Raw genomic sequence first — 15160 nt, forward strand, 5'->3', positions numbered from 1 at the left:
CTGAGCTGCCCAGGTACCCCATACTTAACTACCTTTAAATGGACAGTCCAGTGGTATTAAGATGGTAAACTCTTATGTGTATTTGATCACAACTTAAGTCAATGTAATAACCCATAAATAAATGTATCTTAATGATGTTATCAACTTACCTCTGGTAAACATTCCAAAAATTCACACCTCTTAATCGGGCTATTTTAAACCTTACCTTTTCAATCCTGGTGAACACAAGAAGTGGAAAAAGCCAACAATGGACCCTCCCCAAGCAGTAGGGTGAGATGTAGAAGACTGCTTTCCACTCATGTGGGACCTCATTCATTCCATTTATACTGGCAACCCCCATGACTATAAATGGACATGCTTCGACATCATTCATCCCATTTATACTCACAACCCCCATGTGAAGAAAGCAGGTTAGAAAGGTCCGTTACTCTCATTTCACAGTTAGGAACACAGACCAAGAAAAAACAATCACAAAGAAACAAGATTCAAATTTTCTGATACCAAATTCAAGCTGGAAATCATACTCCTAGGACCCTCAAAATTGTTACTAGACTTGAAAAGCAAATTCAGTTTACAAATTCATTTTTTTGCTTCTATTGTTCCCATAATAAAATGCTTTCTAGAATGCAGATATTTTTTATATGGTAAAAAAAATTCACTTTTTGACTTGAAAACCTTTTATTTAATTTATACAAATAACTACTAAATACAAAAAGTAGATTAAAACAAAATAGTTATTTTTTTCTGGCAGAGTTTAAATGCACATAATGGATAATTCCGAAGAAAATGCATTTTCCCCACAGCGTTCAGGACTAAAATTCTACTGAAATCTTTGCTTCTAAATCAGTAATATATTCGGTGGTGTCACATGGGTAATGGCTAAATACATTTCTGCATATGAACTGAAAAAAGTTACAGTCTACACACATACAAATGTGAAGCACTTAAAAATGTGAATTTAACTGATAATAAAAGAAAATGTCCATTTCAGAGTATAGTGTTAAAAACATTTCAGTAATAAAATCATAAGACCACATAAAAATAAGCTTTAACATATGCACGGAGCAGTTTTGTAAAAACTGCTGAGTGCACAAGTAATAAATAATTTGCAAAGTTGTGTATAAACAATTCCTAATGTTCAGCATCATTGTAAACATCCGCACATGTGTAAAATGCAGCAAAGTCTGACATTACATTTTGTTTTGCCAAATTGAATTCCTATTATCCAAAGACAGACCAGTGGAGTACGCAGCCAACGTTTTGGCAAGTTGGGTCTTTAAAATTAAGAGTAACAGTGCAAGTAAGGAATGCAAAGAATTCCTAGTGCAATAAAGAAGAGAAGCACAGGCAATATTGCTGATAAAAATTCACCACCTCCGTGAGTTTCCCATGGGGAGAGTCTAGGAGACTTGTGAAGGATCTGCAAAGCCACTGTCTTAATGCCCAGATCTCTTTTAGGATTTCTCTGTGTTCCTCCAGTTCCCCTACCTTTGCAACAGCGTCTGTCCCACATTAGTCTCTGTAGTGTGAACAGTTTGTGAAATGCCCAGTTCACGGTCATTGAGCGAGGTTAGGGTGGTTTTGGTGTCTCCCCCGCACGCGGCTGGGTAGAATGTCTGCCTTGTCAAAGCAGCCACTTGCGGAGGGAGACAGATGGATTCTGTTCTGACGGCCGGTCAGGCCAGCATTAGGTCCCAGCTGGACAATGACAACGACAAATCTTCCTTTTTGACACCGTGAAAATGTCAACAGTCCGTTTTCAATTTGTCTAGGGAATTATCAATTTTGGTCAAAGTCTTTTTGATCCGCAGAGCTGTGAGTCTCGCGGATGGGTTCTGATACCAGCATTCCTTCATCAGCTTGGCCAGAGAGGTTAATGTCTGAGGAGAAAGAAACAAACACCACAGTTAAAACAGTGGCTCTTCAGTGGCCCCAGAAACTGGGTGGATGTTAAGCGATGTTCCCACCACTTTCTTTAAACAAATAATCAAGGCCGTGACTGCTGGATAAGGAGCCCCTTTTCAGTTTCATGAACCCTGGCCTCTGGACTCCTCCTTTCAACCAGCTGATTTTGAGGTAAATTACATGGGATGGGCTGTACCCCCTGATGTTTTATGTTTGCTAAAAGAGATCATGCTACCCGAGTTAATAATGAAATCTGCAGATGGAGTCATCTCTCCATGTTTCAGATTTGCCGCTCCCAACGGGAAGCAATAAGAATCTTGAGCCAAACAGCTTCTGTTTGGAGTTTCAGATATGCAGTGATGGAAAAGAGGTTCATCTCTTGTTTTACTTGTAAAACTGCAGTCCTAGGGCTAGTGGCATAGTAATGAGTCTCCTAACTACTGGAGTTAGTCAATAGTTGAAATTCTTGTGAATATTATCATTTATTAGCAAGATCAATCAGAATGCTCTTTCAGCAATGAGACCATTTTGTGAACCTACTCAGTTAGGTCTAAGGCCCTTCTACATAAAATAGAGAAAGCAATAGATAAGGCAGATCATTCAGGAGTTATGTTATTTGCTTGCTCTGGACTTTCACCTAGTAAAAAGGTGAAGATAGTTTTAGAACTAAGAAACTGACACTCTTACCGGGTCTGAGAACCATCTATTGGGTATGTTTGGCCTCTGTTGATCCACACAGACCACCTTTCTCATATCTTCAAAACTTGGGTCATTGGGAACCACATCATAAAATGGTGGCTTGTAATCCTCCACAATACCTGCACACATGGAGAAGAATTGTGTTAGCAAGAGAGCAGAAGTTTCCCCTAGGATTTTACTGATCGGTGCCACAGATTATAATGTGATAGGAAAAAGTACTGAACATCTTCTCTTCATGGTGATTCTGAAAGCTACAGAATAAGTGGAGAACAAGGTAATAAGTAATTATTCTTCCTCCAAATCTGTCTAGGAATTCTGTTGGAAGAAAATGTGGCTACTACTCATGTAATTACAATGTTGATAAAATGCTCCAAGAGTGTATATAAACAACTCTAAGATACCCAAAATGTAACAGAGGACAAAATTCCTCTGGTGATCAAAAAGAGACAACATTCTGGTACAAGATGGCGATATAGGAAGACCCTGCCTCATCTCCATGGACACCCCAAATCTACACCTATTTATAAAGCAATTCCTCCTGAAGAACTGAGTGCTGAATGAAAAGCTTCTGTACAACAAAAGACCACAGAGTATGGCCAGAGAGATGGAGACAAGGCAATGAAAGGAACCCCACCCCCAACACTGTTGAACTACTGTGGGTAGAGATAGTACCGAGGGACCACGAACAGGTTGGTCTCCTCGGGGTACAGAAAAAAAATGCCAAAGTTTAAAAGATCAACTAGAATATAAAAGATCTAGCCCTACAACTCCAACAAATGCCAGGGGATCTGCTGGAACTCTCTCTCAGTCAGGCGCTGGTATGAACACCACTCCTTAAGTGCCCCCCAACCCTGATAGTGAAGACAGGAGTGGGGTCTTGGCACCATTGCCAGGCTACGGCCTCAGTGAGCCCCAGGCTCATAGCCTACACCAGTCCCAGCCATCCCAACCAAGGCAACCACACACTGAGACACCCCTGGTCAGCGCTTAATATGGCTCCAGCCCTCTGGCTAAATTACCCAGGTACACTCCAGATCCACACCACTTAGGCTCCAGACAACTTACGAGTACCACCAGTACACAAGACCCTGGAGCCCCAAGCCTCTATACCTGTTTAAGCGCAAGCTAACCTAACAGGGTGCCCTCTTCATGTAGCACAACACTTTAACTCCACTTACCTTGCCAGGATTCCCTCTGTAGGAGTACCCTGGAATAACCTGGCTTGCAGCCACTTCAGCTGTCCTGCAAGGATGCCCTCCATGCAGAGAACCCTAGGAACCCACAGGTGGCATCCTCTGACAGGAGAGCCCCAAGACTTCTGACCAATTCAGCTCTGGTCATCCCATCAAGGCAGCCCCAGCACAGATCAGACACAGCTCTGGACAGCCAACCAAAGTAACTAGAGACAGTCTCACAGGGGAGGACCATAAAATAGACCATCCCTTCAAGTTTAGCTGTTCTCCCTAATTCATAGAAACACTGAAAGCCAAGCAAAATGAAGAGACAGAGGAAGATGCTCCAAAAGAAAGAACAAGAACATACCTCAGAGAAAGAAGTAAACGAAATGGAAATAAGCGATCTACCTCGTAACGTGTTCAAAGGGATGGCCATAAAGTTGCTACTGAACTGGAGAGAAAAATGGATAAACTCAAGAAGAATTTCAACAAACAACCAGTCAGAGTTGAAGACACAATACCTGAAATGAAATCTATACTAGAGGGAATCAACAATAAATTGGAGAATGCAGAATGGTCAATTATCTTTTGGAAAGCAGCCAAGCTGAAAAGGAAAAAGGAAAAAAAAATAAGGATAAGTTAAGAGATCTCTTAATATCACAAAACATCTGCATTATATGGGTCCAGAAGGAAAACAAAAATGGGGCAGAAAACTTATTTGAAGAAATAATAGCTGAAAACTTTCCTAATCTGGGGAAAACAGATTTCTAGGTCCAGAAGCACCAAAAGTCCTAAACAAGATGGAAACCAAGGAATTCCATACCATGACACATGATAAGTAAAATGTCAAAGAATAAAGATAAGGACAGAAGCAAATAGTTACATAAAAAGGGAAATGCCATAAGGCTATCAGCTGATTATTCAGAAATTTTGCAGACCAGAAAGGAGTGGCAAGATATATTCAAAGTGCTAAAAGGAAAAAACGTCTAAAGTCAAGAATGGCTCTCAATTTTTTTTTCAGCGTTTTTTATTTATTTTTGGGACAGAGAAAGACAGAGCATGAACGGGGGAGGGGCAGAGAGAGAGGGAGACACAGAATCGGGAACAGGCTCCAGGCTCCAAGCCATCAGCCCAGAGCCTGACGCGGGGCTCGAACTCACGGACTGCGCGCGAGATCGTGACCTGGCTGAAGTCGGACGCTTAACCGACTGAGCCACCCAGGCGCCCCGCTCCTTAAATTCTAAACAACCTTGCTGGGAAAGAGTTCCCAGACAAAAGTTAAAGCTCATCACTACTAAATAGACTTTATAAGAAATGCTAACAGGGCTTCTTTAGGTGGAAAAGAAAAGGGAAAAAAGAAGAAAATTATGAAACTAGATGATTATTATAAACATGCCATATATAAATCTCATGGTAAATACAAAACATAAACCTATAATAGTACACAAGAAATACAAAGCCAAGCATTGCTAAAGAAAGTCATCAGTCACAAGGAAAGAGATCAAGAAAAGATGAATAACAAAAACAACCAGAAAGCAATGAACAAAATGACATGGGTACACACCTATCAGCAAATACTTTTATTTTATTTTTATTTAAATTCAAGTTAGCATACAGGGTAGTAAAGGTTTCAGGAGTATAACCCAGTGATTCATCATGTCCACAGAACACCCAATGCTTATCCCAACAAGTGCCCTCCTTAATGTCCACCACCCATTTAGCCCATTCTCCCACCTACCTCCTCTACAGCAACCTTCAGTTTATTCCCTGTTATTTAAGAGTCTCTTACGGTTTGCCTCACTCTGTTTTTATCTTATTTTTCCTTCACTTCCCCTATGTTCATCTGTTATGTTTCTTAAATTCCACATGAGTGAAGTCATATATTTGTCTTTCTCTGATTTATTTTACTTAGCATAATATGCTCTCATTCCATCCACATTGTTGGTAAGGGCAAGATTTCATTTTTTTTTTTTTATTGCTGAGTAATATTTGTGTGTGTGTGTGTGTGTGTGTGTGTGTACAGACGACCTCTTTATTCATCAGCTGGTGGACATTTGGGCTCTTTCCATAATTTGGTTATTGTTGATAGCACTGCTATAAACATTGGGGTGCATGTGCCCCTTTGAATCAGCATTTTTGTATCCTTAGGATAAGTTCCTAATAGTACAATTGCTGGATTATATGACAGTTCTATTTTTAATTACTTTGAGGAACCTCCACACCATTCTCCAGAGTGGCTGCACCAGTTTGCATTCCCACCAACGGTGCAAAAGAGTTTCTTTTTCTCCACATCCTCGCCAAACTCTCTTGTCTCCTGAGTTGTTAATTTTAGCCATACCGACAGGTATGAGGTGGTGTCTCATTGTGGTTTTGATTTGTATTTCTCTGATGATGAGTAATGCTGGGTATTTTCATTTTTGTTAGCCATCTGGATGTCTTCTTTGGAAAAATGTCTATTCATGTCTTCTGCCCATTTTGTCACTGGATTATTTGTTTATTGGGTGTTGAGTTTGTTCTTTATAGATTTTGGATACTAATGCTTTATCCAATATGTCATTTGCAATTGTCTGCTCCTATTACCTTGGTTATCTTTTAGTTTTGTTGATTATTTCCTTTGCTGTGCAGAAGATTTTTATCTTAATGAGATCCCAATTGTTCATTTTGCTTTTGATTCCCTCGCCTCCAGAGACATGTCTAGTAAGAAGCTGCTATAGCCGAGGTCAAAGAGGTTGCTGCCTGTTTTCTCCTACGGGATTTTGATGGTTTCCTGTCTCCTATTTAGGTCTTTCATCCATTTTGAATTTTTTTATGTGTATGGTATAAGAAATTCCAGTTTCATTCTGCATGTCACTGTCCAGATTTCCCATGACCATTTGATGAAGAGACTGTCTTTTTTTTTTCATTGTATATTCTTTCCTGCTTTGTCAAATATTACTTGGCCATACATTTGTGGGTCCTTTTCTGGGTTCTCCATTCTGTTCAATTGATCTATGTGTGTGTTTTTGTGCCGGTACCATACTGTCTTTATGAGTACAGCTTTGCAATACAGCTTGAAGTCTGGAATTGTGATGCCTCCAGCTTTGGTTTTCTTTTTCAAAATTACTTTGGCCTTTTTCAAAATTACATGGTCTTTTCTGGTTCCATACAAATGTTAGAATTGTTGGTTCTAGCTCTGTGAAGAAACACTATTGTTATTTAATAGGGATTGCATTGAATGTGCAGACTGCTTTGGGCAGTATCAACATTTTTAGCAATATTTGTTCTTCCAACCCATGAGCATGGAATGTTTTTCCATTTCTTTGTGTCTTCTCCAATTTATTTCATAAGCTTTTTACAGTTTTCAGCATATAGGTCTTTTACCTCTTTGGTTAGGTTTATTCCTAGGTATCTTCTGGTTCTTGGTGCATTTGTAAATGGGATTCATTCCTTGATTTCTCTTTCTGCTGCTTCATTATTGGTGTATAGAAATGCAACCAATTTCTGTATATTGATTTTATATCCTACAACTTTGGAGAATTCATATCCATTCTAGCAGTTTTGGGGTGGAGTCTTTCAGGTTTTCCATACAGAGTATTATTGTGTCATTTGCAAAGAGTGAAAGTTTGACTTGTTTGCCAATTTGGATGCCCTTTTGTTGTTGTTGTTGTCTGATTGCTGAGGCTAGGACTTCTAGTACTATGCTGAACAACAGTAGTGAGAGTGGATATCCTTGTCATGTTCCTGACATTAGGGGGAAAGCTCTGTTTTTCCCCATTGAGGATGATATTACCTGTGGGTCTTTAGTATATGGCCTTTATGGTGTTGATGTATGTTTCTTCTAAATCTACTTTGTTGACGGTTGTTATCATAAATGGAAGCCATACTTTGTCAAATGCTTTTTCTGCATCTATTGAAATGATCATAAGAGTCTTATGCATTCTTTTATTAATGTGGTGTATCACGTTGATTGATTTGCGAATACTGAACCAGCCCTGCAGTCCAGGAATAAATTTCATTTGATCATAGTGAATAATTCTTTTAATGTACTGTTGAATTTGATGTGCTAGGATCCTGTTGAGAACTTTTTCATCTAGTTTCATCAGGGATATTGGCCTGTAATTCTGCATTTTAGTGAGGTCTTTGGTTTTGGAATCAAGGTAATGCTTCACAGAATGAGTTTGGAGGCTTTTCTTCCATTTCTATTTTTTTGGAACAGCTTGAGAAGAATAGGTATTAACTCTGCCTTAAATGTCTGGTAGAATTCCCCCTGGGAAGCCATCTGGCCCAAGACTCTTGTTTGTTGGGAGATTTTTGATAACTGATTCAGTTTCTTTGCTGCTTATGGGTCTGTTCAAATTTCTGTTTCTTCCTGTTTGAATTTTGGTAGTGTGCGAATTTCTAGGAATTAGCCCATTTCTTCCAGATTGCCCAGTTTGTTGGCATATAATTTTTCATAGTATTCTTTTATAATTGTTTGTATTTCTGTGGTGTTGGTTGTGATCTGTCCTCTTTCATTCATATCTATTTGGAACCTCTTTTGCTTTTTTGAGAAGTCTGGTGAGAGCTTTATCAATTTTGTTTATTCTTTCAAAGAACCACCATTTAGTTTCACTGATGTGCTCTACTGGGTTTTTGTTTGTTTGATTCTATATCATTTACTTCTGCTCTAATCTTTATAATTTCCCTTCTTCTTCTGGCTTTCAGCTTTATTTGCTACTCCTTTTCTAGCTCCTTTACGTGTAAGGCTAGCTTGTGTATTTGGGACCCTTTTTGCTTCTTGAGATAGGCCTGAAATTGCTTTCCTAATAGGGCTGCCTTTACTGCATCCCAAAGGGTTTGGACTGTCATGTTTTCTTTTTGACTTACTTCCATATATTTTTAATTTCTTTAATTTCCTGGTTTTTGAATTCATTCTTTAGTAGGATGTTCTTTAACTTCGATGTATTTTAGGGCTTTCCAAATTTTTTCTTGTGGCTGATTTCAAGTTTTATAGCATTGTGTTCTGAAATATGCATCATGTTCTGAAAATATGCATGGTCTGATCTCAATCATACCTCAACCCCTGTTGAAGGCTGATTTGTGACCCCATCTGTAATGTATTCTGAAGAATATTCTACATGCACTTGAGAAGAATGTGTATTCTGCTTTAGGATGAAATGTTCTGAATGTATCTGTTATCTGGTTCAGTATCCTTCAAAGCCAATTGCTTCCTTGTTAACTTTCTGCTTAGATGATGTGTCCATTGTTGTAAGTGGGATATTAAAGTCTCCCACTATTGTATTAAATGAGTTTGTTATTGATTTATATATTTGAGTGCTTTCAAATTGAGGGCATATTTATAATTGTTAGATCTTCTTGATGGATATACACTTAATGATGATATAATGCCCTTCTTCATCTCTTGTTAGTCTTTGTTTTAAAGTCCAGTTTGATAAAAGTATGGCTACTCCAGCTTTCTTTTAAAATCTAGTAGCAGGATAGATGGTTCTCCATCCCCTCACTTTCGATCTGCAGGTGTCTTTAGGTGTAAAATGAGTCTCTTGTATATAGCATATAGATGAATTTTTTAAAATCCATTCTGATACCTATGTCTTTTCATTGAAGCATTTAGTCCATCTACATTCAGAGTGATTACTGAAAGATATGGATTTAATGCCATTTTGTTACTTGTAGAGTTGGTGTTTCTAGTGATGTTCTCTGGTCCTTTCTAGTCTTTGTTGCTATGGTCTTTCTTTTCCCCTCCACTCCGAGTCCCTCTTAAATTTCTTGCAGTGCTGGTTTAGTGGTCACAGATTCCTTTAGTTTTTATTTGGGGAAATTCTCTCTCTCCTTCTATTCTGAATAACAGCCTTGCTGGATAAAGAATTCTTGGCTGCGTATTTTTCGCATTTGGTACATTAAGTATTTCCTGCCACTCCCTTCTGGCCTGCCAAGTTTCAGTGGACTGGTCTGTTACTACCCTTATGTGTTTACCCTTGTAGGTTAAGGCCCATTTGTCCCTAGCTGCTTTCAGAATTCTCTTTGTATTTTGCAATTTTTCACTATATGTCATGGTGTTGACCTGTTTTTGTTAATCTTGAAGGGAGTACTCTATGCCTCTTGGACTTGGATACCTGTTTGCTTCCTCAGATTAGGAAAGTTCTCAGCTATCATTTGTTCAAATAACCCTTTTTCCCCTTCTTCCTGCTTTTCTTCTGGGACTCCTATTATGTTGATATTGTTTCATTTTATGGAATCACTAAGTCTCTCCTTGTGATCTAATAATTTCCTTTCCCTCTTTTTTTTCAGCTTCATTATTTTCCATAATTTTTTCTTCTGTATCACCTATTTTCTCTTCTACTTCTTCAGTCTTCATTAGGACTGTATCTAGTCAGTATTGCATCTCAGTTATAGCATTTTTAAAAATCTCAATCTGACTAGATTTTAGGTCTTTGACCTGTGCAGTAAGGGTTTCTCTGGTGTCTTCTGTGCTTTTTTCAAGCTTAGCTAGTAGTCTAATGACTGTTGTTCTAAACTCTTGTCCAGATATATTGCTTATATCTGTTTTGAGCAAGTCCCTGGTTGCAATTGCTTCTTGACCTTTCTTTTGGGGAAACCTTCTTCATCTTGTCATTTTGGCTAAGTTTCTGTCTTTTGCATGTTTTAAAAACTTGTTATATGTTTCCTGCACCTGAGAGTACTGCATTAAAAGGGATCATACACTGTCCTGGGCCTGGCACTTGAAGTGTTTCTGGTGTGTGTGGTGTATACTCTATTACTGTATTTTGGCTGCTCATTCCCACTGATCAGTCCTCAGCAAGCTCCTCCTTGCTTGCAGTGGGGAGTGTTTGGCCTTTTAACTAGGTGTGCTTTGATTTTGTTGTTGTTGTTGAAATAAGCCTGGGAAAAAGGCTGGGGGAAGCCTGATCCCCCCAAAAAAAGAAAAAGGGAACAAAAAAAACCAACCAGAGAATCGAAAAGTTATAGGGCTAATTCCAAAAAGAAAGGAAAAAGAAGGAAAGAAAAAAAGAGAATTAAAAAGAGAATCCAAAAAAGAGAAAAGGAAATGAAAAAAAAACTATGAGCCTGATTCTGAAAGAAAAAATAGAGCCAGGCTTAATTTTTCTTTTTTCTATTTCCACCAGAACTACAGGTATCGTTTTGAAGTGCTCGATTTTCAGTACACTTGGTGCATGCAGGGTGCTGGCTGTCCTGATCTTCTGGAGGAGAGGCCTTCTGTTTTGGCTCAGTCTTGCCCCAGTAAACAAGCAGTTGCCAGACACAGGGGGTGGGGTTTGGTGTAAGCAGGTCCTGCCTCCATTAGGAGCCATACTGTGTTGCTCTCTTAAGTCCCACTGTGTTGCGGGAAAAATGGAGTCACCCCAATCTCATGTTCCCAGACTGTTCAGTCCTCACAGAATAGGTAGGCCAGTCAGCTCACCCTGTGCCATAAGGTCACTGCTAGGATCAAAACCCAAAGCCTTAAAGGACCCAGCACCTCATGGATCCAACCCTCTCCTCTGAAGTAGAGCCTCTCCACAGTGTCTGAAGGCCTGTCCCTGAAAAACCATCCCACACCAGCACAGTGCATGGAATCTGTGGTGTAGCACAACTAAACGCAGCAAAGTTCATATTCCCTCTGGGTGCACCTCTGTCTCCTGCTGATGAAAGGCTTTTGGCTGGTGCCTGCAGTGTCTTTTGTCCTTGGGGAGGCAATATACCCTCTTCCAAAAGTACTCCAGGAAGGGTAATGTTCTCTCCCAATGAACCCAGGAGATCCCTACATCATGCTATGCACTGAGGGGCCAATTCCCTTATCCCCAGGAGCACGTGCCACAGCTCCATTCTGGAGAAAGTCATGCACCACCAGAACCTCAGAGTTTGAGCTCCAAATGCTGCTAGCAAAAAACAAATGAAAACAAAACAAAAAAACCTGTGTTAGTACTTCTTGCTCCCCAGTCTATGATCCAGAGATGTTTTCCTCTTGTGCAAACTCAGTGCTATACTTTATCAACTCCTCTTTCTCTCCCCCTCTGCAGCACTGCTGTTTTTCTCTCAGTTCACTTCCATGTACCTCACACCTGCCACGCTATCTCCCTCCCACTGTGGAGATCCTTCTGCCACTCTGCAGATCAATTTCCTGGGTGCTCCAAGGATCTGATCTCAATATAGCTGTGTTTGAGGAATGAGAAAAGCCCAGGTCCCCCTACTTTTCTGCCATCTTAACTCATCCCCTCTCAGCAATTACTTCAAATGTAAATGGTCTAACTATTCCAATCAAAAGATATGGATCAAAAAAGCAAGTCCGATCTATATGATGCCTACAAGAGACTCACTTTTGACCTAAAGACACAGACCAAATGTGAAGGGCTGGGCTGGAAAGAGAGATTCCATGCAAACGAAAGCCAAAAATATTTTTTAAAAAGTGCCTGGGAAGTAATACTTCTATCAGACAAAATAGATTTTAAAACAAAGACTGTAACAACAAAGAAGAGCATTGCATAATGACAGAAGGATCAATCCAAGAGTTAACAATTGTTGGGGCACCTGGGTGGCCTGGTGGGGCTTGGTTGAGCATCTGACTTCAGCTTAGGTCGTGACCCCCCTGGTTTGTGAGTTTGAGCCCCCGGTCAGGTTCTGTGCTAACAGCTCAGAGCCTGGAGACTGCTCTGGATTCTGTGTCTCCCTCTCTCTCTGCCCCACTCACACTCTGTGTCTCAATCTCTCTCAACATGGAAAAAAAAAAAAAAAGAATGTAACAATTGTAAATGTAGATGTACCCAATACTGGAGCATCTAATGCAAATATTAACAGACATAAGGGAGAAATTGACAGTAATACCCTAATAGTACAGGATTTAATACCCCACTTACATCGATGGATGGATAGATATTCCAGGCAGAAAATCAACAAGGAAACAGTGGCTCTGAATGATGTATTAGACAAAATTTACTTAACAGGTATAGAATATTCCATCCAAACACAACAGAGTACACATTCTTTTCAAGCACACATGGAACATTCTCTAGGGAAGATCACATTTCAGCCCAAAAGTCTCAATACATTTAGGTAGATTGAAATCATACCAAGATTCTTTTCTGAATAGAAACACAAAATCACAAAAAAACAAAAACTGTGGAAAAACAAAACAGGTGGAGCCTGAACATACTACTAATGAATGAACAGACCAACAAAGAAATCAAAAGGAAATACAAAAACACGTGGAGGCAAAAATGAAAGCACAATGGTCCCAAATCTTTGGGACACTGCAAAAGCAGTTATAAGAAGGAAGTATATGGTAATACAGGCCTAATTCAAGAAACCAGAAAAGAATTAACCCAAAGTTAGTAAAAGGAAGGAAACAGTGACAATTAGAGAAGACCTAGAAAATAAAAGATCAATGAAACCAAGAGCTGTTTCTATGAAATATCAAGGAAATTAATAACCCTTTACCCAGACTCATCAAGCAAAAGAGAGGACCCAAATAAATAAGTGAAAGAAATAAAAACAGACCACAGAAATACAAAGGATCAAAGAGATTACTGTGAAAAATTATGTGCCAACAAACTTAAGTCCTAGAAACCTACAATCTTCCAAGACTGAAACAAATAGGAACCAAAACAGACCAATTACTAGTATTGAAAGTGAATCACTACAGAGTCCCAGAAAACAAAAGTCCAAGACCAGACAGATTCACCAGTGAATGCTACCATTCAAAGAGTTAATATCTCTTCTCCTCAAGCTATTCCCCCCAAAAATAAGAGGAGGGAAGCTTCTAAATACACTCTACGAAGCCAGCATTACCTTGATACCAAAACCAGTCAAACAAACAAAAACAAAAAAACTATAGGCCAACATTCCTGATAAAAATAGATGAAAAATCCTGAAAATATTAACTGTTTTCAAAAATACATTAAAAGGATCATTCACCACAATCAAGTTGAACTTATTTCAGGGATGAAATGATGGTTAAATATTCATAACCAAAGTCATACACCACAATAGCAAACGATGAAAATCAAATAATCATCTCAATAGATGCAGAAAAAGCACTTGACAAAATTCAACATCTGTTCATTATTTAGATTTTTTTTGTTTGTTTTTTAGGTTTAGAGGGATTGTACCACAACATAATATAGGCTATATATTACAAACTCAGAATTAAGGGAAAACTTTTTTTTTAAGATCAGGAATGAGACAAAGATGTTCACTCTTACCACCTTTATTCAAAATACTAGAAGTACCAAAAAAAAAAAAAAAGAAAGGCAAACAAATTGGTAAGAAAAAAAAAAAACTGTCACTATTTGCTGTTGACCTACTACACACAGAAAATCCCAAGGACTCCATAGAAAACCCTAAAGACTCCTTCAAAAAAGCTATTAGAATGGACAAATGAATTCAGTAAAGTCGCAAGATACAAAACTCATTTACAGAAATCTGTTGCACTTTTTTATACACTAATAACAAAGAGGCAGAAAAAGAAATAAAACAATTCCATTTACAGTTCCACCAAAAAGAATAAAATACCAAGAATAAACTTAACCAAGAAGGTGAAAGACCTGTACTCTAAAAGCTACAAGATTGACGATGACATAAAGAAACCTATCATTCTCGTGGATTGTAAGAATATTATTAAAATGTCCATACTACCCAAAGCAACGTACAGATTCAATACAATCCCCATCAAAATAACAATAGCATTTATCACAGAACTGGAACAAACAGTCCTAAAATATGTATGGAACCAAAAAAGACCAGGAATAGCCACAGCAATCTTAAGAAGAACAAGGCTGGAGGTATCACAATCTTAAGTTTCAAGACCTATTACAAAGTTATAGTAATCAAAATAGAATGGTACTGGCACAAAAATAAACATATAGATGGATAGAACCAGACAGCCCAGAGACAAAGCAGACAAGAATATATCATGGGAAAAAGACATTCTCCTCAGTTGTTGGGAAAACTGGACCACTTTCTTTCACTATACACAAAAGTAAAATGAATTAAAGACCTGACTGTAAGACCTGAAACCATAAAACTCCCTAATCTCTTGGACACCAGCCTTAGCAACATTTTCCTGGATAGGTTTCCTCAGGCTATAAAAATGAAAGGAAAGGGGCGCCTGGGTGGCGCAGTCGGTTAGGCGTCCGACTTCAGCCAGGTCACGATCTCGCGGTCCGTGAGTTCGAGCCCCGAGTCAGGCTCTGGGCTGATGGCTCGGAGCCTGGAGCCTGTTTCCGATTCTGTGTCTCCCTCTCTCTCTGCCCCTCCCCTGTTCATGCTCTGTCTGTCTCTGTCCCAAAAATAAATAAAAAACGTTGAAAAAAAATTTAAAAAAAAATGAAAGGAAAAATTATTGGGACTACATAAAATATTTTGCACAGAGAAGGAGACCATCAACAAAACAAAAGACAACCCAGTGA

The 15160-nt window shown here is 38.9% G+C and overlaps 1 protein-coding gene across 4 annotated transcripts in view; it reads right to left on the reverse strand.

The window, feature by feature from the left end:
• Positions 1-659: 659 nt before the first annotated feature.
• Positions 660-15160, reverse strand: part of ACVR1 (activin A receptor type 1) — a 140070-nt gene continuing 125569 nt past the window's right edge. For all 4 annotated transcript variants that reach the window (XM_027055725.2, XM_015076695.3, XM_015076687.3 and 1 more), the window contains 2 exons: positions 2593-2723; positions 660-1880 (listed from right to left, as the gene is read on the reverse strand). In XM_027055725.2, the coding sequence (XP_026911526.1) occupies positions 1746-1880; positions 2593-2723 (266 nt within the window). In that variant the 3' untranslated portion in view covers positions 660-1745. The remainder of the gene's footprint in view (positions 1881-2592; positions 2724-15160) is intronic.

This window comes from Acinonyx jubatus, chromosome C1 (genome assembly GCF_027475565.1).
Source record: "Acinonyx jubatus isolate Ajub_Pintada_27869175 chromosome C1, VMU_Ajub_asm_v1.0, whole genome shotgun sequence".
Classification (NCBI taxonomy): domain Eukaryota; kingdom Metazoa; phylum Chordata; class Mammalia; order Carnivora; family Felidae; genus Acinonyx; species Acinonyx jubatus.